This window comes from Anomalospiza imberbis, chromosome 8 (genome assembly GCF_031753505.1).
Source record: "Anomalospiza imberbis isolate Cuckoo-Finch-1a 21T00152 chromosome 8, ASM3175350v1, whole genome shotgun sequence".
Lineage (NCBI taxonomy): Eukaryota > Metazoa > Chordata > Aves > Passeriformes > Viduidae > Anomalospiza > Anomalospiza imberbis.
In genome coordinates, this window is record NC_089688.1 from 17,360,541 (window position 1) to 17,382,328 (window position 21,788).

A 21,788-nucleotide genomic window follows, 5' to 3' on the forward strand; every position below is an offset into this window, starting at 1 on the left:
TGAAATTAAGCTCATGTCAATGTCTCTGTGAGTTATCCTGGAATACACTATCACTTCATATGTAGCTTGATAGCAGGGTGCAAAGGATATTTTTCAGCTTTTTTTTTTTTTTTTTTTTTCTGTCTTTGGAGCAGGATAGAGCAAAATCATTTTAGCCTTAAGTTAAAAAATGTATGGTTCTTTTCCTTGAGTCAGTTGATCTGGGCACTGGGTAGAAGAGTCAATGTACCGCCTTTGTCCTGCTCATCCTCCCCACTGACAGACACTGAGAGAAGCAGGCATGTTCCTTTCAAATACCAGGAGTCTCGGACACCCTGACAGACTGGGAATGGTTATTTTTGGTACATCTAAATGATGAAATGGAGAAGAGACTTAATTTGGCTCTTGCAGTTTGGAAAACAGACTCTTCCAACTACTGCTAATTTTTAAAGATGTACAAATAGGAATGTACACCATTTCCAAAGAAGAAGAGCCTTTTCTGGCTTTAAAGTTGTTCACATGCTTTCAATACTGACAACTGGGATTACCTATGGGACAAAAGGAGATCTGTGATTGGTAGCTACACTTCAAAAAACTTACACACTGAACATTTATGTTTGATTACAGGAGAGGAATCCAGAAACCCCAGTGAATTACTGAAGCATTTCAACCATGCAGAGAAAGAGCTGGGTTCCACAGAATGGGGAAAAATACCAGCATGTTGGAAAGGAGTCACTTTGAGCTATGTACAGGGACCCACTCACTGACCATAGAGATTGAAATGAAGCTCCCGCTTCCTTCTAGAGTTTACATTTGGGTAGCTAGCTTTCTTTACATAAGAACTAGGGATGTGTTCCTCTAGCGGGCTATCTTGAGCTGTGTAGGTGAGCATTGAGCATCTCCTTTGCTTTGATGAGTGCTGTTTCAGCTGGTGTTTCTATGTGAGGAGGGACTCCTTTCCCTTCCCAAGAGGTGCTGTCTGCAGAGATGACTGATCTGGAGGTGGGGATGACAATGTAGAAGTTGGTTTCATCCACCTGATACGTCTGTGGGGAATGGCAGCCACCACTGGTCTGCTCCCCAATGATGAGAGCTCTGCTCAGTCTCTTCATTATGTATACAAACTCTTCAGCAGCCCCAGCTGTCACAGCACTGGTAAGGATTACCAGCCCCTTCTGAGAGCCATACCTCTCCCCTGTAAGGTAGGAAAAACCCATCAGAAATGAATCCATTTTCAGAGATTTATTTATATAATAGAGCAAAGAGAAGCCAAGATAGAGGCTTTGCTCCCTACCTGCTATTAACAACCCAAGAAGTTTGGAAATTTACTATGACACTATTAAAATACTTTCAACACTAGCCCAGACTATATGCTGTAAAAAACAGGCTGTCTCCCTGTGGTGCTGTTGTGCTCTCTCAGTTTTTGGTTATGAGCTCCTAAGTAGCTTCATAAGCAGAGAAGCCAGCTCATGATTACTACTGTTAGCTCTTCTGTGGCTTTGACTTTTACAGGAGCTCCAGATCTCATCAGAGTAGCGGAATAGACAGGCAAGAAAAATAACATTTTTCACCATTGCAGCAAGTGTAGTCAAAACTCATCCAGAAGCATCTTCAGTTTCACCCTCATCCCTGCTCTAGGAACATGACTGTCATAGAGCTTGGCCTGCAACTGTACAGGCATTATTTTATGAAATTACAATTATAGTGGTTTCCCACAGCTTTTTTATAGTTTGTAAATGGATGCTACTATACATGGCCTTTGTCCCAAACCCTCCAGCATATACCCATTTATTATTAGGATCTGAGCCACGTATCTCATTTTCTTACATAAAACAGCTGGTGGGATAGGAGGGGCTTTGAACCTTATTTTCAATATATCTGAACATGCTAGATGCTTTTTGATAGTTTAGTTTCTTTGAAAAAGTGACCAGTAGGTAATAACTAGGACTTGGTAGCTTGAAAACTAAACTGCTCTAAAAATGTCAATTTATAAGTAAGTAATAGTATGACATATAATTCTCATGCTAAATTCTAAGAGAGGGGCCCAATAGCACGGCAATTAATTTTCACACCATCTTTGGTGTTCTCATTTCACTATAAACATAATAACCATTAAAATACTCTTTTCACAGTAGATACATATAATACAGGACCAGATCCAGGTCCTTTGAAGTTCATATGAGTCTGCCTGTTCTCTTTGATGGGAACTGGAGTGTATCCATAGAAATCATATCCCTAAGCACAACCCACCTCTGCCTGCCTGGGAAAATAGATGGACCTTGCAGACTGGGACAAAATTTAACCATTTCAGCATGATCCAGGCCAGCAACTGCAGACACCATTAACTGTTTTGCTACTGTCTTAGCTTAAGAGGGGAAAATAATTAAACCCCATGTTTAGCACTTAGTACTTGGCTTCTTAGCACTCTAACTACAGTCTATGAACACTGAAGAGCTCTGTTTCTGCATGTTGCAGCATCCTTTCAGCTTCCACAAACTGGGGCAGGGAATGTGTGGGGTGTGTGTGACACATTACCAAATGCTTCAGACTCATCCAGATGTACAAAATTTAGTGTTTTTCTTTCTCTTGTCTGGACAAATTGGGGTATTACGGTGTTTTCATCTACTGATGTAGAGGATTACACAGGCACGTTGTAGGGAACAATATTTAAAACTGTATGGGAGTGAAGAAGAGACCTTACTAGAGATCCAGGCAACACTGGATTAGTTTTTAATTTTCACAACTTTTAAAAGCAACAAGTTACAGCTGCTCTACACAGTATTTGGCTAAACTTCTGGGGACCAATTTACAGACCATTGTGCCTAACATACCCCATTTCTAGGAGTGATAAACTGTTATTTGCAGATGACATTGGATGACATGGCTGAAATGCACCTTTTTTGTTTCTACATTCTCTACACAGCTTGAGCTGATCATGGCAGGTGCTTTCACCAGCTGAGCTACAGGATTTAATGGCTTACTTTAAAATGACAAGGAGAGAACATCTGAAATGGAAAGCTACTCTGAAAAGAAATAGTCATTTACCTTTGAGCTGTGGCTGGGTCCATATCTCCTTTACTGAGTCACTGGGTCTGTCATAAACTTTGTCCAAGAGAACTGGGTGTCCTTCATCAAAGAAATATGAGCATAGGATTGCTATGGGTGTAGTGGAGCCTCCAATATTGTACCTTTTCAAAAATTAAAAATATTAAAGAAATAAGTGAAAATTTGTGTCAGGCAGTAAATCTCCCTTCCAAGTATTGTTCCTTAATATCAGTCCTGAAAAGGCTTATGGCTACATTTTGATATATTTATATTCACTCTCCCCTATCAGCATTTACATGTCTATCAGATAAGCAAAGTCCTATGAGTGTCAGACTGTTATTGCCCACAACTACCTTCCAAAGCAAACACAAAACTTAAAAGTCTATTATTTTTTCTTGATGTTACCTAGAAAAAAATCAGAAAGTAAGCAAAGATTCTGGATCTGCAGAGAAACATCAGATTCTTGTTATTCTCCTCTAAGTAACCCATTCTGTTCCTGACATAGGCAGCAAGGAGTGAATACCTAAACCCCAATACATAAAAGTAGATTTCAATTAAAGCAACATATGTTTGTAGAACTGTTGTGTTCTTATTATTTGCTACACAAAATGAGAAAACTTAGTGGTTTTAATGAGGTAATTTTCTTTTGTGCCTAAAGAAATTGTGTTAGTTTCTTCATTTAGCAAAGTCGTAATTGAAAACTTTGGTTGCAGTTTAATTCCATAGCAGTGTCTGAAGATTAATTTTACAGAAGAGCCTGTCCTTGGAGAACCCCTGCTATGAATACACACATTTAACTACCAAAATATTTTTGCCTGTCACTTTTCATTAATACTAGAGCACATATAGCTCTAGAAATGTTTGTACTTACTGATAGTGTGGATTCAGTTCTTTCCTGTAGGTGATTTGAGAAGTACCTAGCACAGGCATTCCAGCAAAAACCTGCTGGAAAACGAGTTTATTCAGTTCAATCTATGGCTAAGATTTTTCACCTCCAGAAAAGGGTCTGACAATCCAGGAGGCCTCTGTTCTAAAGAGTGGAAGCTACGTCTTTATTCTTCAGCATTTGGGAGCGGTGTGATTGACAGTGTGACTGGCTAGGAGTTAAATAACCCTCCCCAGCGTGTCTGGGGTGGTGCTGCTGCCGCTGCACAGCCCACCAGCCAGCCCAGCCCAGCAGAGCCCCGGCTCCCACAGGTGCCAGCAGGGCTGGAGGTGGTGGCAGGCAGGGCAATGCTCTTCCTGGGACTCTCTTGCAGACACTGAAACTGCAGTAACTTTAGTCAGTAATAACGACTGAGCAGTTGCCAGAGTTTTAGCTTAACTCTTGGATGCTAGTGCTCCTTCTTATAGGTGTGTTATGTGACCTCAGTGAGGCCTCTTAGTTTATCAGTGTCTCCTATCAATGCTGTGAGAGTTAAAAATATGATGTTCATGAGTGGCACAGCTGTTCTATGAAGGGCAACTATTAAGGCGAGAGACACTATGCATTATGGTTAATACCATGCAAAATTGAAATTATCCAAGTATGAAGTTCATGAGTGACCCAGATGTTTCAGGGAGGAAAACTTGTAAAATGAGAAACATTATTCATTATAGTTAATCCCATGCAAAATTTAAATCATCAGTCTTAAAATTATAAGATTGGCTAACAGAGAATTTCAGAATTTGTTTGGGGTTCTCTTTACTGAAAGTACATTAAATATAAAAAAATAAACCAAAACCAAACAACACATGAAAAGAGCTATAATGATACCACTTAGTACCTGAGACGTGATTTCATCTTTGCTGTTTCAGTGCCCCCAGCCCTGAAATTCTTAGTTTGGGAGAAAACTGGGGTGAGAAAGAGGAAAGTCCCAATGCTATCTCAAGTCTAGTGGAAAATGGTGATGCTTTTGCTGAATTCAAATTCAGTTATGGGTGTGTTATGTTAGTCATTGCCTTGCCTCTTCTGTGCTCATACAGTGAGATCTCTATCTCTGCTCTCATCACTGTGCTCAACTTTTCCACCCTATGCTAAAAATCCCACAAGAATATGAAGAAGATTACCAAATATTAAGAGCCCCGTGATAACAATAGATGCAAGCGATTCTAACATTAAAACCAAGTTCTTATGAAGTCCTTCTTTGGTTTATATTTGTATGTTCTGGGCTCACACACATTAGCTCTGGACCACAACAAGGGAATTACTTCCCTTAATATTGTCTAGGAAATATACATTTTTGTATTAATCTGCTTTGATAGCTGGTGACAAATGGATAACATCTTATGGTTCATAGGATTTGGAGCACTGTTGACACACTGGAGTGTCTAAGAGAATTCTAAGCAGAGAGCAGCGGTACGATGCTGCAGCTTGGTGCAGCAGGGCCCAGGGGTGCTACAGTACCTCTAAGTATCTCTGTGCACAAGGCCCGTTCTGGACAGACCTGATTGCCCACAATTATTTAGCACTGCAGATATGGCAAATTAAATGTTGTAACACAGCATTAAATGTGGTCTGTCTTTTTGACTGTTGAATCACTTGGCCACTACACGAAGTAAAAAATTTATTTATATATATATATGTGGCACATGGAGAGTTAGATTAGAAAGAAATTAGAGAAGTAAAACACATGTAAAGTCCAGAATTGCATTCTGCAAACTATTCCCTAAATTTGCCTATTTAGTTCTAAACATCTCAGGTGATGATACAATTTATCTTGAGATATACTTCCAGACTGTTATTATTTTCCTTGGCTGTTTTCCTTTTCTCATTTAATCCTAGCAATGTTAGCCTGTAAACAGGACAGCAAGCCATGTAAAGCTAACTCACTGTTACAAATAAAATGCTGCTTTGAAAGAGCTTTGGTTATTTGCCATTCAAAGGTTTACCTCATGTCTATGATTAATGCATCTGTGTGAACAATTTTCTTCCAAACATGCTCTATCATTAGGTCGGACACCTGGGTTAGAAGTTCACTGTCTCCAAACATATCAAATCTCAGATAGCCGATGTTGTTTTCAAATACATTTGTGTGGAATGAAAATTTAATCAAATCTTCAAATACTTCTGGCGGAGGGATCTGAAAGAGTATGGAAAAACAACACAAATTATTTGCTGGCACTAGCTTGACACAAAATTATGTGGGTCATGTTTAATCTAGGTGGGATATGTGTGAGGAATGTGACCAAGCTTGAAAAACATAATAAATTTTACAATATTTTTGCACGCTAAACATAGTTTAGCATTGCCTGATGAATTTTTGCGCAGTATAAGGTGCATCAATAACGCCCAGAATCCAGCTCAGGCACCTATTTCCCAGAGCTCAGTTTATTTTTCAAAAATACAAGAATTTCCTTGAAGCAAAGAGGCTACAAGAACAATCCCAGCCTGCAGCATAGATCCCAGGCCTGCCACCCAAGCCCACATGTTGCCTTTACGAGTTGTTTCTAAACAACAATCTCTTGACTGGCCTCATTGGACAAACAGCTGCTGGCTGTGGGTGCGAGTGGCCCCAGCCTCTCTTAATGACCCAGTCCCTGAGAGAGTGAGGAACCTGATGTGTTGGGCATGTGCTAGGATGCTCATGATGTAGATATGCTAAATCTCTTATATGGTGGCCATGTGCCTGGAGCCTCACGTGTTAGGTTGCGATTTATTTCGTTTTGCTTAGCTTATGTTATTAAACAGCAGACATTTTTTAGTAGCAACGTGTAGCCAAATAATAAAGTTTTCATAGTAACCCCTGTATGCACTGAAACATAGCCAGCTCCTGTTGCTAACTTCTATTTTGTATGCAGTATCTGAAAATGGAATAGTCTCCTTCAGCTTGAGATAAGAATTTAGAATACATATGGCTTACATGACCTTCAGCCATTTGGTCTTTCATCCTCAGGGTTGCTGTGAAAATGGTGTTATACCTTCTTTTTAATCAGTTGCCCTCTGCCATAGCTCATCCCCAGACAATCCATGCTTTTACACTCAAAAGAACAAGGAGTCAGCAGTGAGCCATGTACTAGAGGTGCTCTCCCAGTCTACAACATGCCACAGAAATGGGCAGGCACTTGGGCTTTCTGCAACTACAGAGAAGTCAAGTAATCTCCTGACCTCTATACAGTGCTCTGGCCTGGAGCTGTGCTCCTGCCAAAAGCAGGTCTGCCACAGCAGAGAGTTTTTTCCAAGGTGTGTGAATGCATCTGTGTTTGACACAGCTGGAGGTTACCTAGGGGAAAATCACCCACCATATGACACTTCATCATTCAGTCCCTGATGTATGCCAAAATTATCAAAATTTCAATCATTAATTTAAAAGCCCTGTTGGCCAGTAGTTGTTGACCTGTTGGTAAGAGCAAACTCTTTTCTGTACTCTTCTTTATCACTATCTCTTGTGAAAATAATCATTGTATCTGGACCCAGCACTGCTGAGTTTGTCATTTCCAATCCACTTCCCAGTGATAGCAATGGTACTTGATCTGCCCTCTGTACTTTGATTAACTAATCACAGTTTTGAAAAATATATCCAGCATGCATTGATTGCTCTGACAGAACTTATGTGCACTTCAGAGATACTGCTCCCCCCAAGGAGGAAAATAAAAACATTACTCATTTGTTACATCTACAAATTAAATTGATCTGTTAATCTCAGCCACTTTCTAATGATAATTTAACAGAACACACAAATGTCTTTTCTCTGTCTCCAATGATAACTGCTAAATGCATACCCATAAATATTTTAAGAGTAATAACTGTTTGATAAATTTTTCTCAAATTGTTCTTTTACTGTGATGCATCACATTTTTGTTCCATGAGGACTTCAGTTTTGATAACCCTTGAGGATTAATTATAAATTTCAAGGTGGGAAGGTTGCTCTTAAAGCCCCAGGTCTTATGGGGTGAAATGAATGTACAAGGATCTAAATGAAAGCACTTCATGGCTGCAAGAAAAGGTATGAAAATGTACCTATTCTAAAAGTTCTAAGACTGAAAATCGGATGAAAAGAACTCAGAATGTAATTTTGGGGTGCCAGGCAAAGTGTCTGAACCTTTCAGCAAGGTGAGGAGCCAGTGACTGATACTAGAGAGTTACTGCCCTGCAAAACTGAAGGTCCATGATATGGGCACGTGGGCCACATGCTGCAGGTACCTAAAGAGGTAAGTAATGCTTCAGGAAGCAACCACATGCTCTTCTTTGGAAGGCAGGGCTCTGTTTGCTGGCTAAGGACAAGCTGGGACAGGATGCAGCTGAAAGTAAGATCTGCTGCTCAGTCAGACAGTGTTTACATACAAATGACATGTTGTTAAATATAAACCCTCAGGTGCACACTATAAGCAATGTGGCTACACTAAAGGACCTCTAAGCTAACTCCACTTTAAGCCAAGGAAACATGTTTTCCTTGGTGTAAGTAAAACACATGATGTCACACAAAGTAGAACCTTAGAACGCTGCCCTAGGACTTGGGCATGGAGTTTGATCCCTGATTCTGACACAAACCCCAGCCATGGGCAAAAAGCTTTTCTAAATGTGCCTCTCTTCCTCTTTTCTCTCTTTTCATCTCTCCCTTGTTTTGTCTATTTAGATGGAACCTGTTTTTTCATAGCTATTTTTGTGCTGACCATTGGAAGATAACTCTGATTTTCATTAAGGATGCTAGTGCTGTCAACTGCTGGCTCTTAAGATATTATCAGCTAATACCCTTGCAATACCATTGCAAACCCTGAGATTAGTTTAAGAACCATAAGATCTTGAGGGCTGAGTGGCAGGGTTGCACTTTTCTTAGAATATTTGGGTTCCTTGTGTACCCTCTCAGGCTGGAATGGAACAGTTCATCAGGCCCCCAGCTCAAGGACTGAGCAGGATCAGCTATAGCCCTGACAGCTTATTCTCATTTACTCTTAACAACACACACTTTACTGGGTGATTTCCAGGCAATCCACCCTAGTACGTCAGCAGCCTTACTATTAGAAAGGTGTTTTTAAGATCTAGTGTAAACAGTCGAAGTTCACTACTTTGTAGTGTTTAAGTGCATTACTTCTTGGCCTATTTACTATGGACAAGAGAAGAGATTATCCTTTCCATATTTGAAACAGTCTCTTATGTATCTGAAGACTGTTTTCATGTCTCCTCTCAGGTTTCTTCTCTCTGGAATAAACATCTCAAATATTTTAAACTTTTTGAAGGCTACATTTATTCAGTGTTCTCTTTACTCCTGTCCTGCTTTTCTGCTGTCTCTGTACTTGAGCCACAACTTTCCAGAAAACCGTTGCCCAAAACTGTGCATATTATACTCTAGACAAGTTTTCTTTGCAGCTAAATGTAGCAGAAGATTTCATGTCTTCCTGATTATATTCTTCCTTATCCATTCCAGTTTGATGCTGATGAGTAGTTACTGCAACAGCTTGACCCTATTGACTTGTGCTCACATTAGGACTCCCCCTAAACAAGATACTTTCCTCCCAGAATTGTGCAGTGAACTACTATCACCCTAGCAACAAGCAAGCAAAGATTGAAAAAGGTAAAGAGCCAATGAGAGTTAAACATGAGACATTTTTCTCTTGCATAAACTTGCATAGTTCCACTTACTTTACTGTAGTTATGTTGATATAAATCAACATCATATGGGCCTATAAAAAAATGGTTTTCCACCTGTTAGCAATAGGTGTAGGAATTTGATTACTTATCTTGACACTTGGAGGCCGACCATTTCGATTTCACTCATTAATGAAGGGATACAAACTGTACTTCTTTCTTGTGAAACATCTCTAACTATTGGCTCCTTCAGCAAGTACAATACTCTCCTATATATACATATTATTCATCTGGAAACAGAAGGAGTTGAAATGCAAGAGCAAACTCTACAAAGGATTTTGCCTTTAATTCTGATCATCATTTTCAGCTGATTACTAAACTGTCATTACAAAAATTCTTTTAGGTGTAAGGACTGCACTAAAAGTATTTGGTCATTAAGAAGGGGCCAAAATAATCCCTCAGGGATACTCCTAATCACTTCAAATGGACATATCACTTATGCCAAAATCAGGCAGCAATTCTTCCATAGGCAGACAGTCACAAATGCAAATGTTTCAGTTTGTAGAGGAAGGTTTGACTATAGAGGGAGAAAGAGACAGAAGAATAAGAAGCAGGGATTATTAAATTGCAGGTCAGCAAGTTTACAGAGCTCTGCCTTATAAGCAAAATGTTATTTTCTGGATCACAGAAAATATAGACAAAATTTGCCTCAAGGAAGTCTGACTTTGCAAAGTGGCATTTATGCAGCTGACAGCTCTGACTAGCAATGACCTTGCTGCTGCTTAGAGGAGACATATTCACTCCTCTGTACTATGCTTCAGCAGCTATTCTAGTGCAGCAGATGCAAAGTTCTGCACACATTTCACTTGTCTGTCTCCTGTGTCCCATCCCATCCCTCCTGTAGTTATTCATCATCACTCTCAGTTAATTGTGTTGGATCTGCTTCTCCATCAAGGTCATTAACAGTAAAATTCTACTGTCAAGGGAGATGGTGGCTTGGTGGCTTGGATGGTAGGTAGTATAAGAGAAAAACTAGCTCTTAGGTTGTTAAGGAATAAATGTAATATAGATCAAGAGAGCCACTATGTCCATATATCAGGCTGCTGAATTTTAATTTTTTTTTTAATTTACAAACACAGCTAGAGCCATCATATATGCTTCACTGTACTCTAAAGGTCCTTGCTCTCTGGGGTATACTGAAATGTTTCACAGAAAGCATCCCTCTTATGGCTGCAAAAACAAAACAGGAGATGAAGGTACTCTTGCTGCCCAGGGCTCTGTGGAATGGGTGAATTTTCTCTTACTTCCATCTCAAGGAAAATCCTTTAATGACTTCAGTGTCTTTGTTAACATCTTAATGCTCTCTTGTCTGACTCCAGATTTCCTCCAGCAATATGAGGGAATGCTTCTGCCTCTGGAAACCATTTTAGTCTCATAAGAGACGTGATTATCTGCTCTTAAAACATTATTTCACCTTCGAGAAATCTCACATTTGTCCTAATTTTCATCCACACTGATGTGATTTCCTTCTTATGGATGTATCCCTGACCTCTTCCAATCATTTTGCTTGACAAAGAACTATGGTAGAACAGAAGCATTGAATAATATAATGTCATTCTTCACTAGCTCTATCAGGATCAAAATTTTATGTCATGTGGCAAGTAAGATACTTGTCCTCTATATCGTGTTCTTGATGTTTAAGGTCTGAATAAAGCAAGATCTGAACAAGTAAAAACCACCAACAATATTCATTAACAACCTTCAGTGAACACAGGGACTAATTTGCGAGATTTTTCCACTCTGTAGAATGGGAAGAAACAATGATGTGTTGCTACTGGTATTTTGATAATAATTGAGCATGGAACTCTGCTTTGACTCTAGTCAAAAGTATTGAAATATCTTTAGAGTGAAGTTTTCTTCACTCAACTAAGTTAGGAGGGAGAGTGCTGGAATAGAAAACTCCTTTAATTAATTAGTTCCGTTTAATCTTAGAGGCAAGAATGGGGCCAACATCTCTTGGTTAACAAACTTGAAAAGAAAAATATCCACCCCTGGCAATGCTTAGACTTTGTCCTTTACCTTAATATTTGTGATAATACTACAAAAGTCATGGCCACTTTAAATCATGCATGCCAAAAAATTTCAGAGCGTCGAAGTCCACGGATTTCCTCCCCCAGGAAATATTTAATAGTTACCTGACACTTGGTCTACTCTGGTTCATTGCAAAGGCAAATGCATTCTCTTCAAAAGTAATTTTATGAGTCCCTGGAGAAAATACATCTCTGATAGCCATGCTAGTGCAGTAGCCAGAAAGCAGCTAACTCCATCCAAGAAAGGGATCAGGTTATCCTAAACCTCTATTTAATTTGAAGATGGAATTTTAACAAGTGCTCCTGGGAGCTCCCTCCAGCACAACAATGAACAAGAAAAATTGCCAAGGCAGACCAGTGTATAAACACTCAGGCTCAGAACAAAGCACAGACTGTTACGCAAACCACACAGCAAGGGCAAAAGTAGATTATTAAAAATCAATTTCTCCCTGGGGTCAACTAACTTCCACCCTGATATTTCTTCCAAAGCATTTCTAGGTCACTGGGAAACTGACTGATGCTGAGAATGAGATACAATTAGAACACCTTTCCACTGCTACTACCAAAGGAGTTGCTGATTATTCTGGTGTAATAGATGTCAGCTGCTACAATTTTATATAGAAAAGTCCATCAAAGAGCACATGGCTGCATGTTTAGTGAGTTGTATGCATTTACTCTAGTCCAACTAAACTTCCCTCAAATTACAACCTGGTTTTAAAACCAGAGGGTTTCTGAATTAATTACAACTGGAAAAGCTGCATCACTGAAAGAGGAGGGACTAAAGAAACAATGATATCTTCCCTCTAACTCTGAAGCCCTGCATTTTTGCTTGTGGCATATGACAACTGAGATTCACAGCCTGAAGGTTGTTTCCAAAATCTATGCATCCAGAGCTATCATCTAATTCTAAGCTACTGCCCTGTCAGAGACAGCTCAGCCCATGAAACCTACTCAGGCCTTGGCTTCTCCTCTGGGTACACGTAAATCTGGGTGGGTCTATGGTATGGGCTAGAAAAAAGATAAAGTATCTGATTTAATGCTCCCATTCCAGCTGCCATCTCTATAGCTGAGTACGAGAGAACTGTACCTGTTTCGGCATGATCCCTGGGATGCTGTCCTTGGCATGTTCAGGGATGTAGAGTAATTTCAGGTGTTCATCATCAGAAAGAGCTTTTAAGATGGCAGTCACCTTCCCAGCAAGCTCTTCATCTGTATTGATCCTTTTATAATTGTCTATGTTGATGTTCTTTGTGAGGTTGGATGCTATAACAGTCCCAATGTTCACAAAGGCATAATTATCTGCCACAAGCTTGCCAACAGTTTGCAATATCTGTGGCACCTGGGCACGCAGGTTGGCAATGTGCTGAGCTACAGCCATGGCTTCACTGGCCTGGATGGTGATGTGTGGCTCCACCCCAGACACACTCCATACTTTTCCAGTGACTGGGCTGAGCACCACTTGGCTGGGGATGGAGGCGTATAGGGAACTGTTACCAACACGATAAATGCCCACTGAGAGGGATCCACCGACTGTGGGCTCACCAACAACTGTGGCCCGGTGTAGATCCTTCATAGAGCGAGTGAAAGCTTCAGCTGCTGAGCCACTCATATGGCTTGTTAGGATGTAGATGTCCTTGAGGGAGCCGTATCTTTTGCCAGCGAGCTGGGGGAGAGTCCACACCTCTGTGCTGCGGGAGGTACTACGATCAAAGACAGTGTAGAGGTGTTTCCGAGGCTCAGGGTCAAAGAAGTAGGAACAAAGTATTGGGATGGCAGTGGAGTAGCCACCTGTGTTGTACCTCATGTCAATAATCATGGCATCCGTGTCCACCAGCTTGTTCCATACCATCTGTAACAGCTGTGGCCCAATGGCCTTCACTGTTTCTGCCTCAGCCATCATATCGAAGCGAAGGTAACCCAGGTTCCCTGGCAATACCTCAATTTTGAAGAGTGCCTCAATGATGTAGCTCAGCTCTTCAGGGCTGGGAATCACATTGGGAAGCTGCTCTTCTGGTGTTGGTTCCACATGGCTGTGGAAGACGTGAAGCCGATGGTCTCCAGAGGCCTCCTGCAAGTCACTGGTGAGCTGGGAAGCCAAAGTCTCAGAGTCTATAGCTGATCGATAACCTCCTTGGGCCCGTTTGGTGCTGAGCATAGCTCTGGCCTTAGCAGCCACTTCTGGGATGGCATAGTGATCTTCTAGCAGTTGCCCGGTACCCTCCAGAAGTACTCCCATGTTCTTGTGGAAGGCTAGCACTTCTTCAGCCTTCTCCAGTGCATCCTCAGCCAACACTATGGCATCAGGAACAACTCCTCCACCCACCCAGCTTTCTCCATGGTTGTCAATGAAGGTGATAACAGGAACTGTGATAGTCAGGCCACGGCTTATTCCCGGCCCAGGCTGCAGCAGAGGGAAGGTACGGGTATGTGAGAGGCTTCCTGCTGTGATCTCACCGATCAGTGTGGCACGGCCCAGAGACTGCATGAGGTAAGCAAACTCCTCAGCAGCTGTAGCAGTGTGGTGGCTGGTGAGCAGGTAGATGCCACGCTTAGCCCCATAGGACTGGCCCAGCAATTCTGCCTGGCTGTTGTGCTCCTGTGTATGGTTGGTGCGTCTGTCATAAGTTGTGAAGAGATGGACAGGACCAGCAGTGGGGTCTTGAAAATAGGAGAGTAGCACAGGCACAGCAGAGGAGGAAGGGCCTCCAAGGTTGTAACGTAGGTCCATGATCAAGTTCTCTGTATTTTGAAGAGGTTCCCACACTTTGTGTACAATGTAAGGCCCCAGCTTTACAAGCACAGAGGCATCTGCAAATTCATCAAAGCGCATGTAGCCAACATTGCCTGGCAACACTGACACCTTGAAGACGGTATCCACCAAGGCATGCAGCAGCTGCTCATTGTCAGGTAAGTCAGCTGCCATTCCAACTGGCTTCTCAGCTGGGGGATCAGCAGCTTCACCTGGCATCATGACTCGGACCATCAGGCGGGGGTCATCAGATAAGGCCTGCAACTCAGTGTTGAGTTTGGTCGCCAAGTCCTCAGATGACTGCACAGAAGAGAAGTCAGAGGTGGTGAGGCGCCGCAGTAGTGCAGGCACTCTCTCCACTAAGCTGTAATAGTCCTTTAATATGTTTTTGAGGTGGCTAATGGTGCCAGGCACTGCTCTGCGCACTGCCAGGATATCCAAGGACTTCTGCAAGGCTTGCTCTGCCTCTGTAGCCACACATGGCATCACCCCACTCACTTCCCAGCTCTGTCCACCCCCACTCAAGGGGCTCACAGATCGTGACACAGGAACCATCATATAGAAATTGGAAGGACCAATACGCAGCTTCTGGATGTCCAGTGAGCCCCCGGCTGTCTTCTCTCCGACAGTGATAGCTCTGTTCATGTGCTTGAGGATGTAAGCCACATCTTCAGCCACTCCTGTGGTGTGATGGCTGATCAGAACAATGACATCCTTGTCTTTGCCGTACCTCTCTCCCAACACCTTTGGCAGTGTCCATATCTCTGTGGTGGTGTTGGAGGGACGATTGTATACAGTCTCAACATGCAGTCTCTTGTCTTGTTCATGCAAGTACGAGATGATAAAGGGGAGGCCAGAAATCTGTCCCCCAGTGCTGTGACGAAGATCTATTACCAGGGCAGATGTCTCTATCAGTGTCTTCCAGACCTTGTCCACCAGAAAAGCTCCAACTTTCTGCACAACTTCCTCTCCTATGATATAATCAATCCTCAGGTAGCCAACATTGCCCTCCAGCTTGTCATACATGATCACATGCTCAATAAGACTCAGGAGTTGCTCACGGGTAGGGGAACCCTCAGCTTCTTGTTTGGCACCTGCATGTGGTAGTGGCTCGTAGGAAATCACCAGTCTTGGGTCATTCAGAGCACCCTGCACTCCAGCTGTCAAGACACTGGCCAGCATATTTGGATCTGAGATGTCCAGGATCTCTCCACTCTTGATTGCTTGTTCAATGGCTTCTTGCATTCCTACTAGGTTTTCAGGATAGCAGTAATTATCCAGAAGGATTTTAGCCATGTCCAGCACTAGAGTTGGCTGAAAGATTTCCTCAGCAGGTATGCTGCACACGATCAGTGCTGAAAACAGCAAGAAATGTGTCCTGATCATTTTGTCTTTGTACGGAATAGAAAATAAGTCAGAAGCTCTTATTAATCAAGATGAACATAGCTCTGCAATGACTCTGAATCGCACTGAAATCCCTGTGTTGAAACCAGGTGCACTGAACAGATCTTTTATCTGCATTAAACCTTTAAGCTCATTAAAATGTAGTGCATCATCCAAAGTGCACCAATAGATGAAGTTCAGCTCCTTACTACTTTACAGGCCTCTTATGAAACAGTAATGAACTTCAATCATCAAAGAAGATCTTTCTAGCAGTTGTTTCCAAAAGGTAGTGCATTTCCTGTTGCAAACTGGTCCGGCCTTATCCTGAAAGTGGGTAGCTTAAATGCAATACTGATTTTAACCACAGTTAGAACAGCAATGATCCTGCCTTTTACCGTTATTTATGAAGAGCTTATACCAGGAGATTCTTCAGTGACTAAGTTGTATCAATATTTAATATTCTTTCAAAAGTTGTTGACAATACATTGTCTTTGGCATTTTTCAGTCTGAACTGCAAAGGACTGTTCATACATTCTATGACTAAGGGTTCCAAACAAGGAACTCCAGACATTTATCACAGCTCATAAAATCCAAGGTAATGACAGCCTTTTAATTTCTGTGCTGAGAATTGCCAGCATTTTAAACAGTACTTTGAAACACATTTGCCTCAACATAATACAGCTAAATCTGAGATGACTTTAATCTTCACAATTTGCACTCAATTAGGATTTACTTGTAATACCGTTGGGTAACATATGGTCATGTCTGATGACAGCTCCCAGCCAATAGACTTCAGGCTCAACATACCAAAATAGAATGTGGGGGGGGTGTTTTCTTCTGCTCACAATGTATTTGAGACCCTATTGTATTAAGAGTTTGAAAGAGGATCAGAATATGCAGGATGCAGGCTGTACCCATTCTGAGCTCCAGTATGACATGCCAAAGATATACAAGAACAGATTCCTGGCTTCAAGTCTGAAATGATTTGCTACCCCAGCCACTCTGTTTGCTGGAGGTAGCTACAAGAATAGACTCTGAAGTCTGGGAAGAGCACTTTTTGTACTCCTGTCAAAATGTTGCTACATATGAATGCATGTGGAGGAAAGAGTCTAAAGATGGTCTAAGCCTTTCTGGATGCACATACACTCTGTTGGTGTGTGTGAGTGTCCTGAATGAAGCCTGCCACTCACGATTTTCAACTGACTGTGCAAAGGGTGTTACAGATGTTACATACAAGGTGCTAACAGTCACCTCATCTTACTCAGAATGTAACAGAGATAGGTGAATTGTCATGAAGACAATAGCCAGAAAGGAGACAAGAACAGAACAGCAACTGAGTGTTTTTAATCAGAGTGTGCCAGATATCAGCTGTGCCTTCCATACTTAAATGAGGTCTATCTATCACTGCTAAACTCTTTACATGACAATTTTTTCCGTAGCATTTAAGGAAGTATTTCCACATATGAACAATATTCTTCTCCAGTGAGGCCTTATCTAGAGGTTAAAAACCACAAAATGGCACTTTTTTGCCTGTGATTGTTATATAATAAGATTATGAAAAAATACTTTTCTCTATTTTCCTGACATTTATTTTGTCTTTTACCACAGTCTATAAAGATTTTCATATCAGAAGTGCTGGAAACTGTAGCTCAGCTTCTTATGAAGCAAAGATACTGAGAAACATATAAGGTATTGTGATTAGATAAGGCATAACCCCACAGCTCAATTTTTTTCTCAAGTTATGCACATTCATTCTGATGTACTTTATCACTGCCACAAAAAAAACCCCACAGCTTCACACTGTAAATGTAAAATTAAGGTTTTTTTTTCCAACATGCACAGTTTAAAATGCTAGGACAGTGGAAAAAACTATTTTTCCTCACTGGATCTGTCCAGTAATCTATTTCTATTGAAATTCAATATGAATATTCAGTATGGATTTCTGAATTCAATGTGACATGTAACATTCAGTGCTACTTTGGTAATTCTTTACAGATGGTGTTAGAAGGTAAGAATCCTTTCTGTGGGGTGCGAATTCCTTAAGATTTGGAGAATGACTATTTGCTTACTCATTTTAAGTCACATATAGTTTAAATTTTTATCAAATATGTTGTTTAATGCAAGTCTGTTCATTGAACTCTGAATAACCAGACTCAAAATGTAACTCTACCATCTATTCTAATTTATAATATAACTCAAGCCAAATTCTTATTTTGATTTTAGTTTTGAGCAGAACTAAATAGCTAAGGCCTAGTTTTAGCTTTTAAAACTCATAAAACTTTATGATCCTTTAAAATCTGTCCACAAGTATTTCATTTTCTGACTTCCTGTGGGTATGAATTTCCCACATATTCTGAAAAGAGGTATTTTTTATCTGTCCCAGATTAGTCTGCATGCAGAGTCTGCATTACTCAGATCATATGCTAAAAATCTTCCATGGGCACAAGATTAAATGTTTTGCTGTATATTATTTGCTTTCTATATTCTGCTCCAATATTCCCCAGTTCTCATGTGCAGCTGATCCCACCATTCCCCCATTAGACTCATGTAGATATGTGGTCACTGACAAGCCACAGTAGCAGGAGGCTCATCTGAAGGTGGCAGCAAGAACAGCTTTTTCACTGGCAGAGATGCCAAGAGGATAGAGGTGAAAGTTGGAATAAACTACTTTTGGTTTTAGTAAAGCCTTTAATACAGCCATATTTTAAATTATATGAATGAATAAGAATCAATTTAAAGGTGATAGCTGGCTTTCGAATACTGAGAGGCAGAGTTTATTAGCTCAAGCGCAGGACTATGCTAATGAAATATTTAATGCTTCCAGGACTTCAATAAGTATTTCTAGACAAACCTTCACTGCCTTTTATAGATGTACAAGTCTGGGTCAGTACTACTTCATAGCTGTCTGTGACAGGCATGACTGGATTGCATAGGTATGGTCTAAGACTGTTTATTCTGTTCTGTTCTTGTACTGTTTGGTACAAAGGAAAACTTGTTCCTGAGTAGGCTTTCTAGGCCCCTGAAATATAAAAATAATTAATAATAAAACCCTTAGATTCCTTTCTAATTCCCATATCAAAAGAAGTAATATTAGATTTTTTTCCCAAGGTTTTTCAGTTTTTATGCCAAACAAACCTGTATAGATTAAAATTGAAGTTGGAAGTTTTCTTTCACATTATCTTAATATTAAAATATTTCCATTTTATGAAAATGAAAATAGTATTCTGAGTTGCTTAACAATTACATTTGTAATAAGAAAAACTTAAATCTAAAGTGTGTTAGATTTTGATTTTTTGTAAATCTTCCCTTCCCTTCCCTTCCCTTCCCTTCCCTTCCCTTCCCTTCCCTTCCCTTCCCTTCCCTTCCCTTCCCTTCCCTTCCCTTCCCTTCCCTTCCCTTCCCTTCCCTTCCCTTCCCTTCCCTTCCCTTCCCTTCCCTTCCCTTCCCTTCCCTTCCCTTCCCTTCCCTTCCCTCCCCTTCCCTCCCCTTCCCTTCCCTTCCCTTCTCTTTCCCTCCCCCCTCTTTTTAGAGTGATCAAGAAAAACAAAAAAAAAGAGAATGAGAAGATTATTTATATTTTTAATGTAAGATTGAGTGAGGGCAGAAAAAGTGTATTCCCATTTTGAAATCTCTCTAATTTCAGCCAGGAGCAGGTGGAGAGTCATCACAGTTCATGAAGCACAGCTGTGATAAACTCACATTGAATAGCTCCACTGAACTGATGAACTGCTGCATTCTAGATAAGTAGAAGATTCAGGAGGTCATCAAGAAAATGCATTTCAAATATGCAACCTGACTTAGTTCAGAAACATACTTTTGAACGTGCAGTCCCTGAGGAATTGGTATATTACATGCTTGCATTATATTTTCTGTATTCTCTACATCCTACATTTTGGATAGCTTTACATGTTTGTTCAGCATGATACACCACGCAGAGTTAGCCAATCATAAATACTGAATATTAAATACTCTATCAAGCCCTCCTGTCCTGGGGTTATATTTGAAGCAGTGAGAGGTCTAGTGATCCGCAGCAGGCTTTGTTTAGTGGCCATCACGGGTGGTGGCCACCAAACCGATCTGATTCCCACAGATGGTTCTGCTGAGGGCCTGGTGCCCCTGATGGCTCGTCCTGGCACTGCTGCCCACTGTGCTGATGTACGGCCCCTTGAGCTGTGCAGCTGTGACATCGGCCTTGTGTTTATGTTAAGTAAGTTTTCATTTTAACTGTGCATCTGCTGAACACTGCACAAGCCCCAGCCTGCTCCTCAGTAACAGCAAGCTGCTGGTCAACATTCATAATCCAGTCATGAGGGAGGGGTTTCTCAGTGTCCAGTGGGGCCCATCTTGAAGCAGGGGCAAGATGCTTACCTGCTCTTCACAGCCTGTAGACTCTCTAGAACCATCATGACTGCTTGGCTGACTTGTTGTGTCCCAAAGCATTTGAAACCTGAGCGATCTCAAAAAATTATTTAAAATTAAATGTGCAAAACTACGTAAATCAAGCTGCTAAATGTAAAGTCAAACATCACTTTGACAGGAACTTTAGCCATGCTGAAGGTAGTAGTAGCTGTAGTCATTACTGGGTTCTCATTTCATCTTGACCCTGTTGATTACCCTATGGAAAGATTCGTGTTTCAGTTTACTACCATGCCAACCAACATGTTAAGCCAGCGGGCATATGATTGTTAAAGCTGGCTGAAAACTCAATTGATTTTTTTCACTGAATAGAAAAGCAACTTTTAGTCCAGTTTTGTGATGGGATCTGTAGGTATTCTCTGTAATTCTGAGAGCATAGCTAGGAGCTGAGGTTTTGAGCCAAAAATGGTTTGGGGTATTTTTTTCCCTGTCCAAATAAGGGAAATAAAGATCAATATTTGACTTCAGAATGTAGCACCTCCCCCTCCTTGATTCTTGAGAATTTCTCTCTGTGAAGGTTTTTCCCCTTCCTTATTTTTATCATTTAATTATGGACAAAACCCTGTATTCAGTGGAGTTAAAATATAACTAGGACCTTGTGTTTAGATGACTGGAGGGCACTTAGCTACAATTACATTGACATGAGTGAGTAAGTCTTCTAATGTGATCACATCAAGTGCGTGTTTGGTTATTTCTGTCACTTAAGAGAAGTTTTGCAAAATGTCAGGAGCTTAGGAGAGAGGAACAAAATGGGGAGACAATACAGGGGCTCTGGCAGGAGGAAGACATAACGATGACTGCAAGATGACAGAAGCCAGTGGCATAATGATTACTGCTGTGGGAAGCTTAAGAGGTTAATGTCATGCAGCTAGGGATGTATGGAGTTTGCATGGACCCAGATCCCAGATCTGATCCAATTGCAGACCAGTTCTAAATAAAATGACTATAAATCAGTTCAAGAATTCTAGTGAATCGTGCTTTGTGCTCATGGTTTGTGATCTAACCAGCAGTTCTTGATAGAATTACAACTGCCCTGCTCACACCCACCTGCTATTTGCTCTGTATTGGGTTAACAATAGTAAATAAACCGTGTATTGGATTTCAAGCTGACCTGTTCATGCCAAATGAATTTGACTTGCCCACAGGCTGTCCTAATTCAAAACATATGTATTGATTTAAATTCTGTTCCTTTCATACATTAGGGTACTGTTTAGATTTTTACCTCATCAATATTCTTCACCTTTTTGAATGGATGCATAGTTTGTTAAGGATTTGGTTCAAAAGGGTTCTCAGGTAGATGTGTGTAAGGTGGTGAAAGAGTAGAAGTGAGGTGCACTATGGTGATGTTGTACAGCACTTACCCCTGTCACCTGCAACCAACAGAAGACAGTTTGTCCTTTTGCAGGCACAACCTCTATTAGTATTAAAGGAAATTTACTTCAATTGCAGGAAAGATGGGGTCCTTGTTTAGTGAAAATACAACTGAAGTCAGAAAAATGATAGTATGATAATATATTTCTCATATAGCGATGTAATAGGACACAGATAGAAGTTTTCAATTTTTCCCAGGCTTCCAAGGGGTGAAAGAATTTTGCATGTAAAATAGCGTTTCTCCTAAGAA

General features: G+C 40.9%; 1 protein-coding gene across 1 annotated transcript; it reads right to left on the reverse strand.

The window, feature by feature from the left end:
• Nucleotides 1-105: 105 nt before the first annotated feature.
• RBP3 (retinol binding protein 3) lies at nucleotides 106-15,754 on the reverse strand. The gene is made up of 4 exons (XM_068197544.1): nucleotides 12,707-15,754; nucleotides 5,896-6,086; nucleotides 3,025-3,167; nucleotides 106-1,174 (listed from the first exon to the last, which is right to left on the reverse strand). The coding sequence occupies exons 1-4, from the start codon at nucleotides 15,752-15,754 to the stop codon at nucleotides 846-848; spliced, it is 3,711 nt and encodes a 1,236-aa protein (XP_068053645.1). The 3' UTR covers nucleotides 106-845.
• Nucleotides 15,755-21,788: the final 6,034 nt, after the last annotated feature.

Bases quoted from the DNA above. Each gene is read 5' to 3' on its own strand.
- RBP3 (XM_068197544.1), bottom strand. From the start codon at position 15,754: ATGATCAGGACACATTTCTTGCTGTTTTCAGCACTGATCGTGTGCAGC. The intron at 6,087-12,706 runs GTACAGTTCTCT...ATACTCTTTCAG, and splicing joins CAGGGATCATGCCGAAACAG to ATCCCTCCGCCAGAAGTATT. The intron at 1,175-3,024 runs GTAAATGACTAT...CCTACCTTACAG, and splicing joins GACCCAGCCACAGCTCAAAG to GGGAGAGGTATGGCTCTCAG.